We start from the raw sequence: 23,904 nt of genomic DNA on the forward strand, positions 1-23,904 counted from the left end.
TTGTTTCTCATTACTAAGACTATTTGCATCCAAACAGGATCATTAGTTCTAAGCGATTCATCCATTCCTCTTCACTTTAAGTAATAATTATCTACCAGCATGCCCCAATAATTCCCAGAGCAACTTGTGATATTACTTGCCGGTCACAAGAGAATGATTTTTAGGTGGGTAGTGACTATTAGCCCTAAAGAAATGAAGAATATTTTTCTACAAATATGCTGGAATGAAGGAATAAGTTGTATAAAAAATATAGCACTGAAATAAACTGATGTCTAAATTGAATGTTGATGTTTTTAGATGTCAGCAGCTTTTAAAACCTCTGCTGAATTTAACCTAAATAATTTTCCATGCTTTAGTATATTTCTTGGGTATTTTTTTTTTCTGGTTCACATCATCACTATTTGCTTCTCAATATTCTAATCTGTTGAGAGGCTCTGTGGCAGCGACAGGCAGTAGCCAGTGTGTTGCTGTTTTGGCAGCTCCTGAATTTATTTGGCTGAATTTCTTTGCCATTATATGTGTGGTGAATATTGTTTCCTGCACCTACCATCGCTTAGATTCTTAGTTGATTTAATAGCTCTTTTCTCTTTTCTTGCTCCACACCCAGCATTAATAGGCATATAATAAAACTCTGGTAAACTTGGTTGTCGGCTACTAACCACTGGAGAAATAAACTTCAGTATGCCCTGTTTTCCAAGATCAGAGCATAGACATTCAAGATTTCCCAGTTAAAGTACTGTGACCAGGTTAACTGATCTTTATTTGGCTTCCCTTGTCAAAGTCTTTCTTCTGTTTATGTCTACATTTAAAGCTATCCCCATTTCTAATGGTCCTTATGTTTCTGGATTTTGTTTCTGATATTAACTTTGAACTTGAAAATTACTCTTCTAGATTCCAGTTTTACTTTTCCTCTTCCATAAATATTACTGAGCTCGATGATGCTGTGTTATTAATCTGGAATAACTAATAATACTATTTTGAATATTTTAAAATTAATGAAAGTACAAATACCCATATGCTTTTTTGTAAGATATATTGTGCATCTAGTAGTTCTGTTTTTTAATTATTAATTATTATGGCCTTGAAATTGTATTTTTAGGTGTCTGACTATCCTGTTGTACTGTCTTTGGAGAATCACTGCAGCCCTAAGCAACAGGAAGTAATGGCAGACTATTTAGAAACTATTCTAGGTGACAAACTTCTTACTACAATAATTGGTGATACGTTTCCTACAGATCTACCTTCCCCTGAGGTAACAACATTAATTTTCTCTCTGTGAAAGATTAGAAAAAAATTCTAGTTTTCTGCAGTTGTTGTGATAACCTCCTGAGGCATTTTTGAAACTATCACATTTAGTGTTTAAAACATCTTTGTGCTTCAGATGGTAAAACAGAATTAATTACGCATCATAGAAATAATAAAAAATAAAATAAATAGAAACCAAATCATGCAGGTTGATATGTGCTTGTTAGGAAAATGGTGTTTCATATAACAACTTGAAATGTATAGATGGAAAAGCATAGTAATCCAGTATTTTGCAAAGTCTTGGATCTTCCGGTTCATAAAATCATGATTTAACATTTTCCTTAGGCTTTGAACACATTCAGTCTTTTATTTTATATGCAAATGTAGATAGTTAAAACTTGTTGCTAACAGTTTGTTTTAAAAATTCGGACATGACAGGCAGCTGCCGTAATGTGCCGCATTATTATCATTACTTGTATTATGGAAGCACCTACAGGTGCTAGCCAAGATCAAGGCCCTATTGTGCTAGGCGCTGTATAAAACACATAGGGCCAGATTGTGAAGCCCATACTCACATTGATATATCATGAGTATTTCCACTGAAATCAATGAGACTTCTTGTTAAGTAAATTACAATTCAATATGAGTAAGGATATGACAATCTGGCCCATAGTAAGAAACAGTCCCTTCCCTGAAGAGTTTACAATCTAAATAGACAAGGCAGACAATGAGAGAAAGGGAGTGTTACTATGCCCGTTTTACATATTGGGAATATATGCACAGAGAGATTAAGTGATTTGTCCAAATTTATACGAGAAATCTGTGCTACAGCCAGGAACTGAATACCTCTTGACTCTGAGCCCAGTGCCTTAACCACAAAACCATTCTCAGTGTGCTTGACCTCAGGCAATGTTTGTCAACTGGTGGATTGTGACATCTAGGGTGGGTCACAAAACACAACTGGAGGGAGGAGGAAGGGTCACAAGGCACTGAAAATTTTATTGTGCTCTCAAGCACAGACTTTCTTGCTTCTCTACTCCCTGCACACCCTTGCCATTTGAGATCAAGTATTATCTGCTAATCTCTTGAAACAGAAACACACAAATAAATTATATAGGCTTATAATTTATATGTTTTTTACTCTTATTTTTATAGGAAATGTAAGCGTGTGGTATAATTTTGTTACTTTTTACTTTAAATAGTGGGTCACCTACCTGAAAAGGTTGAGAATCACTGTCCTAAAGGATGAAAAAAAAAAAATATTGCCACAGAGAAAGCAATTTTTGGTTGCAAAATAGTTTGCAAAGGTTTTCCAAAAAGAAAGAACATAGATATTACATATGCTTTTATAAACAATGTTTTGGTAGGTATTTATTCAATAAATGTAAAACAATTAATAAATAAGCCAAAATGTTTATAGATTTGACCTTAGTATTTGCTGCAGGCTTACCATCATACTAATCTCGTCTGCATTTGATTTTGAACCTTTGAAAACCATGCCATAGGAAAAAAGCACAATTTACATGGGGTGATCTGGGCTGCCTCAGAGTCTCTCTATGAACAAGCTGCATTTATCAGTCTTGGTGGTGTCTAAGAATTCTATGTCCTCTCCAGCAAAAATTGAATCAATTAAAGGTAGGATGACCAGATAGCAACGTGAAAAAATGGGACTGGGGTGGGGGGTAATAGGTGCCTATATAAGAAAAAGTCCCCCCAAAAAGGGACTGTCCCTTTTAAAACGGGACACCTGGTCACCCTAATTAAAGGGTCTGTAAAATAAAGAAGTCTATATTGAGTGCCCTCCATAGACTGATTACCTTGTGTTGTAGGGAGTTTTCTTTATTTTTCCAACTCTACAAAGCTACTCTCTAAATATGACATTATGGGGTTCCACATTTATTTTCTCAAGTGTTTCCTTATCAGCTATCTCAGTTTCCAGATAAAAAGATTCCCTCCCTCCCCAAAATGCTAGAATTTGCAGACTCAACCTTTGATTTAAGAGTCAACCTGAGTTCTTTCTTTTCTGTCCATCATCAAAAGTAGTAAAAAAATTTCATGTCAAATTAGGCCCCAAGTTTCTCCTTTGTAATCCCATTTTCTTCAAATTCTGTCCTCAGTGACACCTGAGCAATTCCAATGCCTGTAATTGGTTCACACAGATGGAACATAGTACATAATTCTGATGTACTGGTGAACACGTAGGAGTAAAATCAGCTCATTCTCATTTAGCTGGGTTGGTTCAGTGGAATTAAGTGTAAAAAGCAGTAAAAAGTTATTTTGTCACTAAACTCGTTAGCTATGGCTCTGAATATGGACAGGGAGCAAATCTGCTGAATAATAAACTGCATTTTTAGACAGTTTCTTTTGAAACTGGAACTACCCTTTGGGCCTGTTCAAAAGCCTTTCCATTGGCTTCAATAGACATTGAATCATATTCTTTAAGGCTTTGAAACTACTTATCCAGGCTCCAACAAGCAATATAAATGCAGTATAATGTAAGTGGGCCAGATTCTCAGCTCCAGCTGGGGATGTGATCTGACCACAACCCCTCAATTTCAAATTACCTCAGTGGAGAATTACCTCAACTGGGGTAAAGCAATGTAGCTGGTTCCTACCCCAACTCCTTACCCACTCCCCTGTCTAGGTGTGTTGGGGAACTAGCTGGAGGACTGGAGCAGAGCTCTGTTCCATTATTCCAGTTCTCACCTGATGTCTGATCCTTAGGAATCCATAGCCAGCTGTTATAACTTAGAGGGTTATCATGGTAAAGGAGAGAACTTGGACAAGAGTTGTTAATATGGATGATTGAGCAAAGGTACTTTTTTTCTACCATTACAGTCTTTCATTTTCTAAGGTATAAAATATTTATTTTAAATTAATTGTTTAAAATGTAGGGATAATTAAAATTTGTAATAACTGCTTTGATATGAATACTGGACTAAACACAATGGGAAAAAATCATCCTTGAAATGGCTTAGTTGGAGTCATTGGACTTATACTGGTGATGAGTTCCGTCCAATATACTTGACTATTAAGTTTGAAATGTTTTCTAAAGGTTCCCACTCCCCCATCAAATGGGTACTCACTCCTTTCCTTTCAGAATACTTTTCAGTTACTAGTACAGTTTAGAAATATTAATTGTTAAATTCAGAACAAATGTGTGAATGTAGTTATCTTTATAGTTTTATTTACATACCGTATGGATTGGATGCTTTGAGTTCCATCCCCTTTCTTGTAAATACCCTGAATAACCCATCTATATTAATATGTAAACTTTCCTTTTTCATTTAATATTTTGTGAAAAAAAGAGAAAACTGTCAAGAAGAGTAATGTTGTTTGCAAGGAAACAGTTATGATGGTTTAGTTTGATCAGGTTACAGGGTCTTAAGATTTCTAAAGTTCTAATCAGCAAGGTCAATACATCAATATACATTTATTTCATCTAAAGTATTAGCTATCTTCCTTCCTCCGTTAGCACTTCACATATTATGTAGTTTCTCAAATTCTTTTCTAGATATTGATTAAAAACTGTGCCTTATTCCAGTGATTCTCAGACTTTTTGTCTATTTCTGTCAAACTAAATGAGCTGGGTTCTCACTTCCATGTGTGCTAGAGACACTATTCATTTACATCAACTATTAATGAAATACTACAATATAAAAATACAGTAATTCCTCGCTTAATGTTGTAGTTATGTTCCTGAAAAATGCTACTTTAAATGAAATGATGTTAAATGAATCCAATTTCCCCATAAGAATTGATGTAAATAGGGGGGCTTAGGTTCCAGGGAAATTTTTTTTTGCCACACAAAAGTGTGGATAGATACATAGATAGATAGATGTATATATATACACACACATACATATACACAGTATACCTTTTAAACAAACAATTTAATACTGTACACAGCAATGATGATTGTGAAGCGTTGTTGAGGTGGTGAAGTCAGAGGGTGGAAGAGGGTGGGATATTTCTCAGGGGATGCCTTACTGCTAAATGATGAACTAGCACTCACCTGAGCCCTCAAGGGTTAACACATTGTTGTTAATGTAGCCTACAAGGCAGCATGAATGGAGGGAGGGGAGACAGCATGGCAGAGAGAGACAGAGACACACACCGTGTGTGTGTGTGTGTGTGTGTGTGTGTGTGAAAGAGACAGAGATACACACCGTGTATGTGAGAGAGAGAGAGAGACACACACACACCCTGTGTGTGTGTGAGAGAGACGCACATTGCCCCTTTAAGTACACTGACCCCACTCTAAGTACACTGCCTTTTAAAGTAGATGAGCAAGTTGAGACAACAGCTGCTGCCAGCAAGCTCCCTCCATCCTGAGCCCTGTCATGCCCCCCCCTTCCCGTGGAGATGGGGTAAAGGAGCGGAGGGGAGGGGGCACTCTGACATTAGCCCCCCCACTTCCGCCCGCCTGCACAGTAGCAAGCAGGAGGCTCCCGAGAGCAGCTCCAAGGCAGAGGGCAGGAGCAGCACATGGCAGTGGAGGGAGGAACACCTGAACTGCCGGCAATTGGTAGCCTGCTGGGCTGCTGCTGCACAGGGAACTTAGGGGAGCGGAGAGCTGATAGTCGGGCTGCCAGTCCACCCTGGTTCCAAGCCCCCACCAACTGGCTCCAACCTGCTGCTCTTCCTGCAAGCTGTGGACAAAGCAGGCGGCTGCCAAACAACATTATAAGGGAGCGTTGCACAACTCTAAACGAGCATGTTCCCTAACTGATCGGCAACGTAACAAAAAAACGTTAACCAGGATGATGTTAAGTGAGGAGTTACTGTATGTAAATTACAATAGCCTTACTTTGGTATGTTTCAGTGATTGGATGAGCATGAGAGGGGCAGTTATTGGGGAGGAGAATGGAAATCTGGAGTGTTGGGGATTGTTTGGACATAGTGTCCTGGAGTGGCTTACGTAGCCTTCCTCTGCTTCCAAATACCTCCACAGTAGCACCCATGAAACCTTTGACCCCCACCCTCTTTCATTTTGTCATCTTTACCTTCCTACTGTCAAGACACTGAGGCAGCCTACTGATGCTTCCTCCGCCTGACTCCACACCCAAGGATGACACATTGCAGCACATTAGTTGCATGGGAAAGACCTCAGCTGGAGTTTAAGCAAGCATGCAGAAAATTTAGAAGAAGATTGCATGCAGTGATTTGCATTTTCTTATTTCTGAGATTGTAAATAGAAAAATAAGACTTCCCAAACACTGGTTAGGCCCCGCCATTGTGGTCAGACTGAATAGTTAGCCTGCCTTACTCCACTGTGCGGGGCTTGATTTCATTGTTGATGAAGAGAGTTCCAATGTTTAAAAATCAGTATACAGACCCAAAGCAAAGTTAACAGCAGGCTCTTGTGTGGTAGAGCTCTCTTCTATTACATATGTTTCTCTTTGGTGTTATTGATACAGAAGAACAACTGTTTATGAATTGGCAAATGATGATTGTAATTGAGTTTGGAAAAGAGAGAATGAAAAAAGCATTTAATGTTTTGTGTCTTATTTAATTTACACAGATACTAGATGACACTTCAGTTTTTATTAGAACCATTATTCCCATCTGCTCATATTGAGAGGGCAGAGTGCTGGGAGCTTTTTGAGGAGCAATGACTAGTCCCTGGCTCAAGAAGATATCTATTAAACTGTGGTAATTTTGTTGATCATTGCCTTGTCTCTAATATCCTTTTTTAGGAAACATTAATGGAAAGATTGTACAGAAATACCTCTGATAATATCCGGAGATGTCACTCTTTTTTGATCCCTGTTGTTTTGATTTTAGATCAGAGTATGGTATGAAGACTTAATGGTTGATGGAAACCTTTTAGTGATGGAAATATTAAGCATCCATGCTGATTTTGTGTAGATCACTCAGCAGGCAATAGTTGTTATTGACATCTTTACAGACCCTAGCAAGGGCAGACTGAGTAATATTAGATTGGCTCTATTCTTCTCCTGGAGATGGCCTAGAGCAGTGGTTCCCAAACTTGTTCTGCCACTTGTGCAGGGAAAGCCCCTGGCGGGCCAGGCCGGTTTGTTTACCTGCCGCATCTGCAGGTTCGGCCGATCGCGGCTCCCAGTGGCCGTGGTTCACTGCTCCAGGCCAATGGGAGCTGCTGGAAACGGCACGGGCTGAGGAACGTACTGGCCGCCGCTTCCAGCAGCTCCCATTGGACTGGAGCAGTGAACTGCAGCCACTGGCAGCCGCGATGGGCCGAACATGTGGATGCAGCAGGTAAACAAACCAGCCCGACCCGCCAGGGGCTTTCCCTGCACAAGCGGCGGAACAAGTTTGGGAACCACTGACCTAGAGAGTAGAACTAGGGAATATTCATCTATTTCAACAACTCTCTACTGCTGGGTACTACTGCAATCTGTTCTTACTACCTCCTCTGCCTTCCCCCCAAAAAAACCCTTAGTATATTCGCATTTTAGGAGATAGTAAGATGTTTTTGGCTACAATATCAGCCATATTGCAACAATACTCAGCTGTACACCTTTATTTCATTGACCAGAAAGACATGCCAATTCATCTTTCTTAGTATCTAGCTGAGGTTGGGACTTGAATGTCAGGCACAGAATGAGGAGAAGGAGGAGCATAGTCATTGCCTGTTGCCATGGCAGCAGCCACTCAGGAATGAGTTTGCCACTGCTGACCAACCTTGCAATAGGAACAAAAAGCTAGAAGTAGGAACATTCACAGTAGGCTTATTTTCCTTGATTTTTTAGAACTCTACAAATGCAGTAAAAGTAAATTTGCAGAGAATGTTTCCAGTATATTCATATGTGTGTCCTTTCCTCCTTGAAATCTAGATACAAGTATGGTAAAAACAAGATAAAAATCATGGCACTGTTTCCCAGGAGCTTTGATTAAAATAAGTCTCTCTCTCTCTCTCTCTTTCTCCAGTTCCAGTTGGTACATAAGTACAATTAAAAATGGTACCACTGGGAATATGTCTGATATAATCTCCTGAAAAAACCTTCCATAGCTTATCTCCTGTGCATTCTAACAAAGACATTAGCTAAAAGATACATGGAGATCTTAACCATTTCCCCGTATTATTATGGAAATCTGCGTCATAATAAAGATATACTGATTGTGAAAAGGTTACTGCCCTGAGCAGTCTCCCTTTCTTTCTCAGCAATCTCTTAACATTTCGCTGGTCCAGCTCCAGTTGAACTGACCACAAACATCTTTCAGAATAAAGTGATCTCAAACACAAAACCTTAATATCGAAAGTCCTTCCTTCTGGTGTTTCCTGGATGGGGTTGGGTAGTGGTTTTCCATCCCTCTTCCACAGCCTGGAAAGGAGATGCTGCATCACCCCTTTTCCTTTGAGGAGGAGGAGGGTGTTGTAAGAGAACTGGATTTGACATAACTCGCAGCCATCTTGTGCACTTAGCCCCCCATAAGCTGGAAGCGAGGACACCACATAGGAATAATTTGGCCTTGCCTAGGCAGACAGAACAAAAACAACTGCAAGCTGCAGTTCTACTGACTGGGATAGATAAAGTGAACGGACAGATTCATGAGGAGGGGAAATGTGGAAAACTGACCTTGATTCTGGTTGTCTGTGTTTGTAAGTTTTTTTTGATGAAGCTGCTTTGCCGATAAGGAGAATAATGAATCGTTATTGGGTCTTGCTAGGGAAATTGTTAGCCTATTAGGGGCTATTATGAGTAAAATGCTTTGTCCGGAGAAAATCTATAGAGTTTAGTTAGAAAATGTGCTTTGGAGCAGTCCAAAGAAGCTTTTTTTGGGAGCAAGGACTTGGCACCTAAACTTCCCAGCAGCTGGACAGAAGAGGGGCCCCCGGAAGGCTGGTTGCTGATTCCTCAAAGTCATTTCAGACTTTAGGTAAATATAAATGTTTGGATTGCTGTAATCCTACTGATACAGCATATTTGTGTGTGTGCTTAAGACCTAATAAAAAAAGCGGTTTTAGGTAAAAGCACACTTGTTTGTGCCAATCACTTATTAGACAGAGGAGCTGTGGCCCCATTAATTTATCCCTGAGACTTCCTTGAGAGAAACCAGTTAAGTTAGCATTGCTTTGGGTTCTGAAAACCCTGGGTAACGAGGGTTGCCAGTCCACTGGCAAACAGACCCTCTCTGTTTATTTTCTATTTCACAGTGAGAACAGGGAATCTTTTGTCTTCCTTTCCCAAGGTGTCTCTTGATTGGTTTATTGATTGATTGTATTGTAAAGATCCCTTGGAAGCAGAGGATTTCTTCTCTTTTTTTAAACAAAAGGCAGTATACTAGGTTAAAAATCTAGGGATATGCAAGAAGATTTTCAAAACCAAAGAAATATTCACATTCCTCCTTCCCTTCCTCTCAGTCCTCTTTTACAGCTCCAGGATTTGTCTTCCATCTTTCTGTGATCTGACTTTTGACCTTTCTGAACCTGTGACAATCAGGAAGGCAGTATCTTATCTTTACCAGCATGCCTGGGACTTTGTGCTGAGTCTTGTGGTACTTTAGTTGTTCTGGCATGCATCATACTTTGGGCCCAACATCACCTGAATTAAAGTACATTTTACTGACAGGAGCTATTTTTGCTGATTTAGTTATTTAAATAATGTGTTCTAATCTATTGTTTTTGGAGATTTAAATTAGTGCTAGTCTCAACATCCCTCCAGCACATAATAGGCAAGAATTTTCTTGCGTGGCAAATAATCTTGTTGATGAATGCTAAGTATTATGGAGTAAATTGCAGAAAAGTAGTGTCAACTGGCTTTTTGTTTAATGTGCACAGAATTAATGGCACATATCCTGTGTTAGAGGGCTTATTTCTTCACCTGCTCACTTCCCTGGTCCTTTTCGCATGAACAGAGAGCAACAATACCCAAAGTCAAAAAGTGCAAAAATACAGTGTTTATTGGGGTGAACTTCCAGCCAGGAATGATTCCAATTTCCTTCCTTAGTGTTCCCCCTCCCAGCTCTGACACCACAGAACCTTGCCTGTGTCCCTGTTCCCATTCCCTGTTCCCATTCCCCCCCTTAGTGAAACATAATTCCAATTCCACCACCCCCATTCCCTGTTCCAATCCCCCCCTTACTTCCTGATTGACTCCAGACTATATACTAAAACTTGAGTTCTGCTTAGCTATACCTTAACCAATCATTTTACTGAAATTTAACTAACCAATCCTAACATATTGTACCACCTTAATTAGTTTACACCCAGCAAAGTTAATTATACAGCAGAGAGAAACAATCACAGAACCAGACAGAGATTATACAGAGAAACAATAGGGAAATGGAAAAGGAGTACTTGTGGCACCTTAGAGACTAACCAATTTATCTGAGCATAAGCTTTCATGAGCTACAGCTCACTTCATCAGTTGCATTTTCCACTGAATGCATCCGATGAAGTGAGCTGTAGCTCTTGAAAGCTTATGCTCAAATAAATTGGTTAGTCTCTAAGGTGCCACAAGTACTCCTTTTCTTTTTGCGAATACAGACTAACACGGCTGCTACTCTGAAACCTGTCAATAGGGAAATGGGGACTACAATGATAGAACAACACAGAAATTAGGATTTCACATCCCAGCTATTGATAAGTGAGTTCTTGCCAGACAGGATGCTATCAAACTAAGTTTCCTTTTACATCTTCTAGGCTCTTCCCTTTCTCTGGAGGTGATAGGTATTATCAGGACAGGATTGTATTCCTAACAGCCCAATAGCACCTTATTTCAGTGTGACTGGTGAGGATGTGACCATTCGCTTCCCAGCTTATGGCTGCCTCTGCTGCTTAGCGAAAGGCCTTAGCTTAAGAACAGGGCCTCAGACTGTCACAGTAAGAGAAGGCCCTTACAGCAGCTGACAGTGATTTTGATTCTTTCTTTTATACCTCTATAACTAGCTAAATGATAAGAATACATCTACATTCTTAAAGTATAGTCCTTTGCAGACAGGCCTGAATATCTATATCCTAACACTCCACCCCCTTTTTTTTTCTTTTTCTTTTGGGATCCCCCTGCTCAGGTATCTCTGGAAAAGCATAGGACATATGGCGACACATTTCCTGATAGGGCCAGGCATTAAGGTGGAAGATGTCGATATTTCATTTGTCCCACTGCCCCTTGTGTAGTATAGTGCCCTGCACCTTCTCTCGTATGGGCATACTACACCTATTCCAATTAGTGTTCCAGACTTCCCATTATAGTAGGCCTGAGAAGGTTGGGTCCGGGTTGTTTAGTACACTGTGGGGGAGGGCTTACTACATTACTTATAGGTTATCTCCATATGCAATGTAACAGAAGTACAGTCAACAGTACACCAGCTGCTATGATAATCCATAGCAACACCGAGTCCTGACCACTGCAGTATGGTCCAACATCCAAACCACCACCAAAACACTGGCTCTCCTCCTTCGACAGGGTCAAGATTTTAATGTGTCCAGTTGCTGGCAGTTGCAAAAAGTTGCCCCTACAGGTTTTGCATGCTTTTATCCATATTATAAGTCCATTGAATGTTCACAGAGAAATGGGATATTGTTTAAACCAACTTATGGAATTCCAACTTGGTATGGAATCAGGCAGTTTGCCCTGGTTTGATTACTTACAACAATAAGATTTCCAGATCTATTTGTGTACCAAAGTTCAGATAGCAGTGTTTAGATGTGTGTAGTTTGGTTATGGCCTGGTGTAATTGTGCCCCCTAGTAATACGTACATTCCCAGCAAAACACCTCATACATAGTACACCCAATTGTCCACCCTTTGCCATCGGCCATTGATCCTGCTCCTCCATAGTTATAAGAGAGGGGCATATCCAAACATCTTCTCTTGATTTATACCATTTCACACACCCCTCCATTGATTTCTGAGTAGAGTGTCTGAAAAACAAAAGAAACAATTTCCATCTCCCTGGTGGGGACAGATTATTGCTTAATAATAATACCACTTCCTTTTACAAATCTCCTTGCTAATTGCAGGAAAAACAGAAGAATTACCTCCAGGCTGTCCTTATTTTGTTCTGTAGTTAGGCTAGTGAATTACCCCACTCACTGGTCATCTATTAAATTTATGAGGTGGTGTACCTCAGTTTCCCCTCTTGTACAACAGACCAGGTTTGCAATAGCTTCTCTGCTGTACCAAGCTTTAAGTTTATTCTCAGGTAATAGCTGAGAGACAGCTTCAGATTTCAGCACTGTACACACACACACCCCCCTTAGGGTTAGCCTGTTCCCCTTATTTTCAGGCTTGACTTTTTTTTTCACCTCCCTTTCCTAGAGGGCTATAATCTGAGTCTTCTGGCAGCTTGTTTGCTGACCAGATGTATTTATTATTTGCAGCTCCTTTGTGCTGCCACTTATGGGCAATTCTCTCCTTCCCCCATCAGCTAGGTAATTTGCATCCACACAGAGGCTTTCTGGCTTGCTTTTGGATTCAAAGCTATTAGCAGCTCAGAGACTGTCTTAAAAGGGACACATTCCACTTCCATGAGAGTTCTGATTACTTTCCACTTTCATTTCCTGCTCCAAAACATGCACAGATCTGAAAAAGAAAGCACAACCTATAGTGGCTCTTTTTGGAGCCCTAATAGGATTTTAATTAAGTTCCATGTTTTGTTTGCATTTGTTTTACCCCTTCTTCAATATACATTGCACACATCCTGGGAAAATGCACATTCCTTCCATAATTTAACCTCCATAACATTATATTAGCCATATTAATTTTATACAAGGTAACATCCTGGCAGAAAAGTGGGGCTTTAAATACATATTTATTGACCAAGGATTTCTAAATTAGTACTGGTATCCCTATTTCACAGCCTGTATCATTATTGTCGTAAATTTTATACTTTTAAAATATTTAAAACATAGTAGATAATCTCATTGTGTAGTTTCAAACATGAAACTGAAGGTCTGCACATAAAGTATTTATGTAATGATAATCTCAATAAAGTACTCAAACTACATATACATTACTCCATTTTTCCACTTCTTTGTATTTGTTGTTCCTTTTCCCCCCAGTATGAAGACTTGACATGAAACTTAGATTTAAAAGGTCATATCTTTTGCAATTGATGATTCTGGTTTTAGTAGTTTGTGGTGGTCTTGCAAAATACTGTACCAAAATCTCTTTTTGACCCCACAGACCTTCTGTAACTCTATCTGAAACCAATATGAATGTTATCATTTTTCTTTGATAAGATTAAACTGTCATCCTAACAAGATATTTCAGAGTATGTGTGCCTATGGAAAAGAGCTTCTTAATTCTGGGTCATATTGTGCCATCAGTCTATAAACAAACTTCTATTGCCTTCTCCTTAAAATGTGATGGCACAATATGACCCTCTGTTATTATGAAGCCACTAGTTGCAACACCAAAGTTTAAGTTTGGGTTCATTTTTTCTACTTAAAGCAAGGTTATATACAAGGTGCAGTAAATTAGTACAATATCAATAAATACAAGCATGACTATTCCCTTTTGGATCTATGAAGTGAAATCCCTTTTACAAACAACAAACAAACAGATGACCAAAAGCGCATACAACTGTTTTGAAATATCTAGAAATACTAATATATGGTAAAAAATTCAGAACTCTGCAGAAATATCAGCAACACTATGCACATGCAAATTCTGCTAAAAAAATAAGGTATTTACAAGAGACAAGGATCATCCATTAATGATTTAGGCAGTGTTAAAATTCATCTGTATTCTGAGTTACCACTGTAAAGACTGCATCAATCCTTACACTAGAGCATGGATGGTAAACATTAAGAATGTGCAAAAAGCAAAGGAGTACTTGTGGCACCTTAGAGACTAAAAAAATTATTTGAGCATAGGCTTTTGTGAGCTACAGCATCCAATGAAGTGAGCAAGTACTCCTTTTCTTTTTGCGAATACAGACTAACACGGCTGCTACTCTGAAACCTGTCATTAAGAATGTGCTATCTCTTCCACTGGCAATCTGACAATTTGATCCTACAAACAAAAGGCCCCTGCTGAAAAGGAAAGTGTCAGCAACTGAAAGTTGGAATTTAAAATGGAATGCCCGTTTCCACCTTAATTATAACTGTAGTATTTGCTACCATAAATGCTACATTTTGTGTAAACGATGTTTCTTTTTACGCACACTTTGTATTTCTTAATGGGTATCTTAATAACACACTATTTGAATCACAGGTAAATTCAATTATCTGTTATGTAACATGTACGTATTTGTATGTTTTCACAACCTTCCAAGACTAATATTAATATAAACCCTGAATTCTTTGCTACCTCCTGTGAAACACATGATGTAGTTATGTGACTCTCATGGTCCAAGAGGTTAATTAAATCCTGTTGCTCTGTGTAAATTCACTATATACAGAGATAAAGATAATAAATGTTATAAGATGACCATTTTACTGTAGAGATTATATGGATGTTATCTCTAAGGACGTCTCTACACTACCACTTATGTCACTCAGGGGTGTGAAAAAACACCCCCTGAATGACATAAGTTTCTCCTGCCGACATAGAGCCTTTTGTTTACGTGGCTTTATTATGTCGACAGGAGAGTGGCTACATGAGCCATCTTATAGCAGCGCAGCTACACTGGTGCAGCTTTGCCTCTGTGAGCTCACTAATGTAGACATAGCCTTAAATGAAGATTAGGCTCTGTGGTGCTGATGTGAGAAAACTTATGGAGTCTTTCTGTAGTAACTCAGAGCCCTTGTCATCTAGTGTCCCATCACCGGCCATTGGGGATATTTGCTATCTACAGTCACAGAACGGCTACAACCCATTGTAGACAGTCCTGTCAAACATCTTCTCTATAAGCTTATCATGTTCAGTCCTGAAGCCAGTTAGGTTTTTTTGCTCCCACTGATCACCTCGAAAGGCTGTTCTACAACTTCCCTCCTCTGATGGTTAGAAACCTTTGTCTGATTTCAAGTCTAAACTTGTTGAGGGCCAGTTTATATCCATCTGTTCACATCAACATTGGCACTGGACCTAAACAACTCCTCCCCCTCCCTGGTATTTATTCCTCTGATGCATTTACAGAGAGCTATCATACCTCCCATCAGCTGTCAATTATTTAGGCTAAACAAGCTAAGCTCTTTGAGTCTCCTCTCATAAGGTAGGTTTTCCATTCCTCTCATCATTCTAGTAGCCCTTCTTTGCATCTGTTCCAGTTTGAGTTCATCTTTCTTAAACATGGGAGATCAGAACTGCACACAGTATTCCAGATGAGGTCTCACCCATGCCGGATATAACGATGCTAACACTTCCCTATCTCATCTGGAAGTATCTCGCCTCGTGCATCCCAGGATTAGCCCTTTTCTTGACAGCTCATAGTCATCCTGTAATCAACCAATACACCCTGGTCTTTCTCCTCTTCTGTGACTTTCAACTGACACATCCCCATGTTATCACAAAAATTGTTGTTAGTCCTTGTGCGTGAATTTGCACTATTACATTTCAGCCCATATCTATTACTCCAGTTTTCAGTGTTATCCAGATCTTCTTGTTTGATATTCCGGTTCTCATCCAACTTTGTGTCATCCGCAAATTTTATTAGCACACTCCCACTTTTTGTGCCAACATCATTAATAAAAAAGGTTAAAGAAGATTGGTCCCAAAACCAATCCCTGAGGAACTCCACTGTAACTGCCCTCCAGCCTGACGGTTCACCTTTCAGCATGACCTATTGTACTCTCCCCTTTAACTAGCTCCTTATCCAACTTTCAATTCTCATATTAATCCCCATCTTCTCCAATAATTTCCCATGTGGAACTGTAATAAATGCCTTACCAAAATCTGGGTAGATTAGATCTACTGAATTTCCTTTGTCTAAAACAAATCTGTTATCTTCTCAAAGATAGTAATCAGTATGATCTACCATTTGTAAAACCACATTGTATTTTATCCCAATTACCATTTACTTCTATGTCCTTAACTACTTTCTCTTTCAAAATGAGATCTACAACCTTGCACAGAATTGAGGTCAAATTACAGACCTGTAGGTTCGCAGATTATATTTTCCCTTTTTTAAAAATAGGTACTATATTAACAATTCGCCAGTTGCATGTACTACCCTTCACTTTACAGATTAATTAAAAATCTTTGCAATTTCATGTACCAGTTCCTTTCATATTCTTGGATGGAGACTATACGGGTCCCCCAATTTAGTCCAATTAAACTGTTTGACTTCTACCTTGGATGTGGCAATTACTACTTCCATATCCTCATTTCTATTAACCACTCTGCCACTACCACTAAGCTCCTCTTTACCCTTATTAAAAACTGAGGCAAAGTATTTGTTTAGGTGTTGGGTCATGCCTAGGTTATCTTTGATCTTCACCCCATTCTCAGTGCTTAGCAGTACCATTTCTTCTTTTCTTGTTTGCCACATGACCCATGAGCTGCAATATTCCCCTCTGAAGACTGCCTGCTAGAGAGCAGGGATGGGATGGGATGGCTTGTGATTTCTGTACTGAGTGGGAGCCTCTGGGTGCTAAGCACTTTTGAAAATCAGAGAAGTTCATTTCAGTGCATAAATGGGAGCCAAGTTATTTGGAAATTCTGGCTCCAGTTGTGGAGCTGAGCGCTTTTGAAAATCTGTCCCTAAATGTAATTTCGTAAGTACTTTGTATCTATTATGTAAACTGTGATCATATTAGCAACATAATACTGCATTCTTCACTCAGCTAATGAACTTTTACTAGGAAAAGAAGCCAAATTAAAGAAAGGGCTCTCGGGAAAACCCTAGTGCCCTTGCCAAAATTCCATCTTTCATTTAATACAAATTTGTATTGTTACCTTTCTTCTGCTTTTTGTATGGAGTAGTCTATTATGCTGATATTTTTTTGTTCTCTAATACTTACATTGTCATGAAAGGTAATTTGGTTGGTAAGATATTTGATTGTCCATTACTCTAGAGTACTTGTTTGTGACCATCACCCCACCTACTTCAGCCCCTGTAATTCTAAAACAAATTACATCTATAAAATACATTTTGAGAATAGGTGTCGCAATATTTTGATATGAAAATGTATTACTAAATGCATTATTATGCTTTCTACTGTTTTACCTGTTTCCACAGTTATTAAAATTCAAAATATTGATAAAAAATAAGAAAGTTGGAACACTCGAAGAAACTGTTCTCAGGAGAGGTCTTGATAGCCATGGTGAGATAGGGGAATTTTTAGAAGAGGTAGAGCAATCTGAAGATGATGAAACTGAAGAAAGCACTCTCTTACCACCAAAATCTCCTCAGATAAAAAGAAGAAATGCAATTCGGAGATCTCCACCACTCCCTCGAAAAAAGCTAAAGGTAAAAGTATGCTGTCTGATAGGAAGTTAGAAGGTGAACAGAGGGGTTGTTTTCTTTGTTTGTTTGATTTTTTTTTAAAAGTAGCTTATCATATATCATAAACAAAATTTAAACGGTAGGCTTTAAAATTACAAATTCAAGTTAAAGCAAAATATCTAAACATAGTATTTTTCATCTCATGGCTCCCTTCGTTTCTCACTCAGATATTGCATACAGTCAAGATGCAGCATATTTCAAGTGCAGTCCTCAATTTCTTCATGCCAAATTGTACTTTCCCTGAACTTTTCCATTCTAACCTTGTGCTTAGCCTGTCCACTGCCCTCACCAGCTAAGGGCTCCTACAGACAAGATGCAATGCTCTTCACATTGCACTGCTTATGCTCATTCTCCTTATGGGACTGCCCATGAGGAGAAGTGGGGTTTTGTGGGCCTTCTGATGAGAGCAGGAAGAGGGAGAGTTCCTCTGATGTCCCTCCTGTCTGCAACTCCCTCACTATTCCCAATCATACCAAACAGTTTGTCCAAAAAGCTTTAAAGAACGTCATTCACCTAATTTTCTGTCTTCTGTTTTTATGCACAGGACTAGGTAGGCTTGGGGCTACAATAAAAAGCATTTCCAGTGCTTTAGCTAGGCAGGAGTGTTGCTTTCTCATTTATCAAGATACTGAAGAGATTGTTAAATGAGCCTCTGTTCTTAAAGGTGACGCTATAAAAATGGCATGTAGTTCCATGTTTATGTCCACTGATTTCCATGTTAAGTGTGCTCAATTAACTAAAGAGATAGATACATAGACTCATAGACTTTAAGGCCAGAAGAGACCATTGCAATCGTCTTGTCTGACTTCCTGCAGGCCATAGAATCTCATCCACCCACTCTTGTAGTAAACCCATAACCTCTGGCTGAGCTACTGAAGTCCTCAAATCATGATTTAAAAACATCAAGTTACAGGCCCAGGCCCCATGCTGCAGAGGAAGGGAAAAAAAAAAAAAAGAAGCCCCCCAGGTTCTCTGCCAATCTGACCTGGGGGAAATATGGTGATCAGTTAGACCATGAGCATGTTGGCAAGACCCACCAGCCAGACACCTGGGAAACAATTCTCTGTAGTAACTCAGCTCTTCCCATCTAGTGTCCCATCTCTGGTCACTGGATATATTTGCTACTAGCCATTGCAGATGGGTCACATGCCATTGTAGGCAGTCTCATCATACCATCATCTCTGTAAACTTATCAAGCTCAGTCTTGATGATTCTTTGTCATGGAAATCTGCTGCTTCATGAGGTATGGAACTGCTGGTTTCTCCTGTTTCCAGGTCTCAGAGGGAGGCAAGAGGTATCTGCTCCCCACAGATTTCTGCCTGTCAGCACCTACTGAGCTGCACTGAGATTACCTCTCAGGTTTCTAGGTGCTGTGCTCAGAGGCAGAGGTTTCCTTGGCAGCTCTCTCTCTCTCTGAATGCTCTTTTAATCAGATTTTTTGCCACCTTCTTTCTCTCCCTTCAGCTTGGTCTCTGCCAGCCAGGGAGTGGGTCTTCAGGGGAGGACTCTGAAGACAGCTAGGGATTCCTCTAGTCTCGTAACAGACCCCCAGCTAGTCCTTAAGAGAATGTTCCGGCAAGGGCTTTGCTCTCTGCTGAGGCACCACACTTTAGCACTGATCAGCCCAGGATTCCTGGTCAGGACAAGTGAAGAGAGCATATATCAGCTGCCTCCAATTCTCAGCCTTAAGACCCTTCTAAAGCTTCAGGGTCACAGCCAAAGAAAGCCAGTTTTAGTTCATTCTGACAGTACAGCAAGCAAGGACTAACAAGACCAAATCCTTGACTTAAGAAGGAGCATTTAGATTAACAGGAGCAGAATTTATCTTGCATCAAAGCAAAACTTATACTTGGAGTCCTCAATTAACAGGCGAAGTGACTCAGTCACACACAGGATCTACCAGAGTGGTCTCTAGGTGTGGAGTGTTCCAGCCCAGCCAGAGCCCCCAGAACATGCCTAAGATGGACATGGCTGCACAGTAAAATATGCTGATCCACCAGGGTTTTGCAGCTGGGTTAGGGCTGTTGTTTTATTCTCCCTGTGCTGCAGTGACATCCTACTATATACTGCTGCCTCCAGTGCCTCACTTACTTAGGAAAATAAAATTGGATAGGGAGAGCGCAGTCTTAAGTGCCCCAGATTGTATCCATCAGTGTTAGAACCTTGACTTTTTAATGCTTCCTATCAAAAGTCAGATCTTTGTCTCAGGGGTCCATTAATCATGGAGTAAGATACAATGCTGTATTGTTTTCTGTTCTCTTTTTCTTCAATTTTGCAATGTAAAATCTAATATTCCATGTGATAATCTGTTATGAACTCAGAGGATGATTTTTTAAAAAATAGTGGATTATTATTTTTATTTTTTTTATCACTTTGGCACTATTGTCTGTTTCCAAAAGAAACATAACATTATTCTACTTGTTACTTTTTTATGCACATATGAAAGTATTTTAAATAGATTGGATGTGATTAATCTCTCACACTGGTGTAAATTAGAAGGAACTTCACTGAAATCAGTGAGCTACAGCAGCATAAAACTTAGAAGAGAAGAATTGCACCCAAACATTCTACAAAAGATGCTGTGAAACGCTCAGCAATAGGATTTTATTTTTAGTATGCTTTTCTATTTCAAAGGAGTTAGAGGTGAAACCAAGATGAAATCATCTTGTTTATTGGCTCATCAATGCAGACTCATTCCCTACAATATGTTTTCTAGTGTTTTATCCAGGTTAGTTTGAAATATCCCAAGTGACAAGGCATACTCCTCCTTTCCCTTAAGGCACTATTCCATAGACCCAGCGGTTCTCAACAGGGGGGTCCGTGGCCCCCTGGGGGTCTGCAAGCCATTTCAGGGGGGCTGTGATGTCTGTGGCTGAAGCCTGAAGCCCTGAGCTGGTGCCCCCCATGGGCCTGAAGCCAGGAGCTGCAGGGCTGAAGCTGGGAGCCACGAGTTCTGGTACCACTATGGGGCTGAAGTTGGGAGCCATGGGGTTGAAGCCCTGAGTCCCAGCTGCCTTGGTGGGCGGAGGATGAGGACACGGGGCTGAAGCCCTGAGCCCCGGCTACCCCCACGGAACTGGAGCCCCGAGCCGTGGTGCCCCTGCAGGGCTGAAGCTGGGAGCTGTGAGGCTGAACTCAGAAGCCGTGGGGCTGAAGTCCCAAGCCCCAGTTGCCCCTGTGGAGCTGAAGCCCTGAGCAGTGGTGTCCCTGCGGGGTTGAAGCCAGGAGCAGTGGGGCTGAACTCAGGAGCCACAAGCCCTGTGCCCCCAGCAGAGTTAAAACTGGCAACTGTGGGGATAAAGCCCAAAGCACAAGCCCTGTGCCCCCAGTGGGGTTAAAGCTGGAGCTGTGAGCCCCTATGCCCCTGTGGGCAGAGTTGGGAGGATACAGAGGGTGTTGCACCTACAAATTGCAGTGCCTGACCCACAGCAGAGGAGTCCCCAGGCAGCTCCACACACCCCCACCTCCTTCTCTCTCCCAGCTCGTCCCCCCCGCCCCCCCAGCCCTGCTCCCTGGCCAGGATGGAGGCAGTGTGGGGTGGCTGCTGCTCTGGTTGGTGCCATGGAGCGGGCAGCTCTGGCACTCCCCCGTCTCCTTGTGCTCCTGCTGTTGGCCGGGGTTGCAGCTGCTTCTCAGCTCCCAGACCCCTTTGACTGCTTGTGCAGCCGGTAAGAGCCGCAAGGATAGGGGACCTGGCTTTGGGGCAGGCAGAGCCCTTGGGGACTTGTGACTGTCAGGAGCCTCCCAGCACACAGCCCCTTGCTACCCATGTCCCTGCACCCTGAGCTACACCCCTGCCAGCACACAGCCCCTAGCAACTCCCTCCCTACACAGTGAGCTACCCCCTGCCTGCACCCTGAACCACCCCCTGCCTGCACACAGGCCCTAGCTGCTCCCTCTTTGCACCCTGAGTTACTCGCTCCCTGCACCCTGAGTTACCCCCCACCTTCACACAGCCCCTAGCTACTCTTTCCCTGCACCCTGAGCTACACCCCACCTGCACACAGCCCCTAGCTACTCCCTCCCTGCACCCTGAGCTACTCCCTGCCTGCACACAGCTCCTAGCTACCCTTTGCTTGCACCCTGAGTGGTTTTCAAATTTTTGAGCTGAGCTCCACCCCCACTTTGAGTTATAATTTTTGGTTGTGTTCCCTCCCCACCCCCAACCCCCAACTCAGACAGGCTGGGTGGCCTGATGAGCTGAGTCAGGAGGTGGAGGTGGTGCTCCCTCCCTTGGCCACACCATGAAGAGCTGACCCGAGCCCTGCTGGGCCCTGCCCCCCACAAACAGAAGTCAAACTATGCCTATGCCCAAGGCCCCTGCCCCCACCAAACGGATGGAGCCCTGTTGGGTCCTGGAGTTTTTATAGCATGTTGAGGGGTGGGGAGTTCAGAAAGAAAACGGTTGAGAACCCCTGCCATAGACTAGTATAATATATTGCCACATAGTTTTTCATTCTATCGCACCTAAATTTTCCTTTCTTAACTGTATCCCATTACTCCTACCACACTGTACCACCCTAAACTATTGCTTTCACTTATCGCTTTGTACATCTTTCAAGTATTGTAGACTGCTATCATGATAACCACTTTGTTATTGTTTGCCTAAGCTCTAACATATACATATTATATATAACTTATATAAACTATAACTTATAGATATTAACAAATCTACTTGAGCATAAGCTTTCATGAGCTACAGCTCACGAAAGCTTATGCTCAAATAAATTTGTTAGTCTCTAAGGTGCCACAAGTCCTCCTTTTCTTTTTGCGAATACAGACTAACATGGTTGCTACTCTGAAACCTGTCATTATAGATATTAAGCTCTTATAACATTTCCCAGGTAAGTTGCTTTTCAGCCCATTGATAACTTTTCTTCCTGTGTTCTGAGCTTGCTCCATTTTGTCAAAATACTTCTAGTTCAGATGGTCAGAACTGAATGTGATATTCTCGGTGAATTTGGTTGTTTCAAGTATCTGAAGGAAGGAATCTTAGCAACCATGAACTAAAGCACATCCATAGCTATAGAAAAGAACAATGGATCTTTCCTCTCCTGCACCACAGTGGTTGCAAAATTACAGCCACCAAAACTAATCTGAACCATAAACATATTTAACCCACAATGCTTTCATGTAATATGAGAACCTTGCACTTCTCACTTTGAAGAGGACTATCAACCTAAGTAATAAAAAAGATCACCTGAATGCAAGATGGCCTGTCAGCATGTATGTGATCCATAATGACTTTCCCTCTCTCAAAGAATTCAGACTCTTCAATCAAGCAGCACTATAAAACGTCAATACTACAACATGTGAATAATGTAGGGTGACCAGATGTTCTGATTTTATAGGGACTGTCCCGATTTTTGGGTCTTTTTCTTATATAGGCACCTATTACCCTCCACTCCCTGTCTCAATTTTTCACATTTGCTGTCTGGTCATTCTAGACTAATGAAAGCTCTTATTGTATTCTGAGGGAAATTAATGTCTCTTCTGCCCTCTAATTACAGAACTCATAGTTTTTCTTCGAGTGCTTCTTCATGTCAATTCCAAGCAGGTGTGTGTGCACGCAAGTGCACGGTAGCCGGAAGATTTTTCCCTAGCAGCATCTGTCGGGTCGGCCTGGGTGCCCCCTGGAGTCGCACCTTCATGGTGCTCAATATAGAGCCCAGCTGACCTGCCACCCCGTCAGTTCCTTCTTACCACCAGTGATGGTTAGCTGGAACTTCCCTGTGCTCTTGTCTCAACAAGCACATTCAGCAGTGTTCTTATATTGTTCTCCATTAGTTCTCCATTGTTCATTAATAGTCAGTAGTTAGTCATTTGTTAGTGTTAGATAAGTTTCCTTTTGGGGGTGAATCCCCTCCTACGCTCTCCTGATGCCAGGGCATGCTGGGGTCTCCAGGCTTCAAAACCTGCGAAGCCTGTGGAAAGTGTATGTCCAGAAGCGATCCTCACACCTCATGTCTAAGGTGCTTAGGAGAAGGCCATCAGAAGGATCGTTGTGCCATTTGTAAGACCTTTTGGCCACGGACTTTAAAAGATACAGAGCAGCGCCTGACGGACCTGTTGATGGAGGCAGCACTGCGCCCCGAGTCTGACCCTGGCTCGACGGACCCTGCACCAAGTACCTCCTCCTCGGTGTGGAGCGCTCTGGCACTGTCAGCATGGGCACTGGTGCCAGGTAAGAATAAGGACTCATGGCACCGTCCCAGCTCCACTCGCGGCTCACATGCCACACATAGGCATCGTTCACTATCACCGGTGTTGCAAAAGAAGAAGAGGTGGTAGAGGGGTCACTCCCCACTGTAGACCTAAAGAGCCTACCACCGTTAGATCTGAG

The 23,904-nt window shown here is 41.3% G+C and overlaps 1 protein-coding gene across 1 annotated transcript in view; it reads left to right on the forward strand.

The window, feature by feature from the left end:
• PLCZ1 (phospholipase C zeta 1) overlaps positions 1-23,904 on the forward strand; it is a 119,151-nt gene that overhangs the window by 41,835 nt on the left and 53,412 nt on the right. Inside the window, exons 5-6 of the mRNA XM_077830789.1 lie at positions 1,100-1,252; positions 17,295-17,525. Of these exons, the coding sequence (XP_077686915.1) occupies positions 1,100-1,252; positions 17,295-17,525 (384 nt within the window). The remainder of the gene's footprint in view (positions 1-1,099; positions 1,253-17,294; positions 17,526-23,904) is intronic.

The sequence above is a fragment of the Eretmochelys imbricata genome, chromosome 1, assembly GCF_965152235.1.
Source record: "Eretmochelys imbricata isolate rEreImb1 chromosome 1, rEreImb1.hap1, whole genome shotgun sequence".
Classification (NCBI taxonomy): domain Eukaryota; kingdom Metazoa; phylum Chordata; order Testudines; family Cheloniidae; genus Eretmochelys; species Eretmochelys imbricata.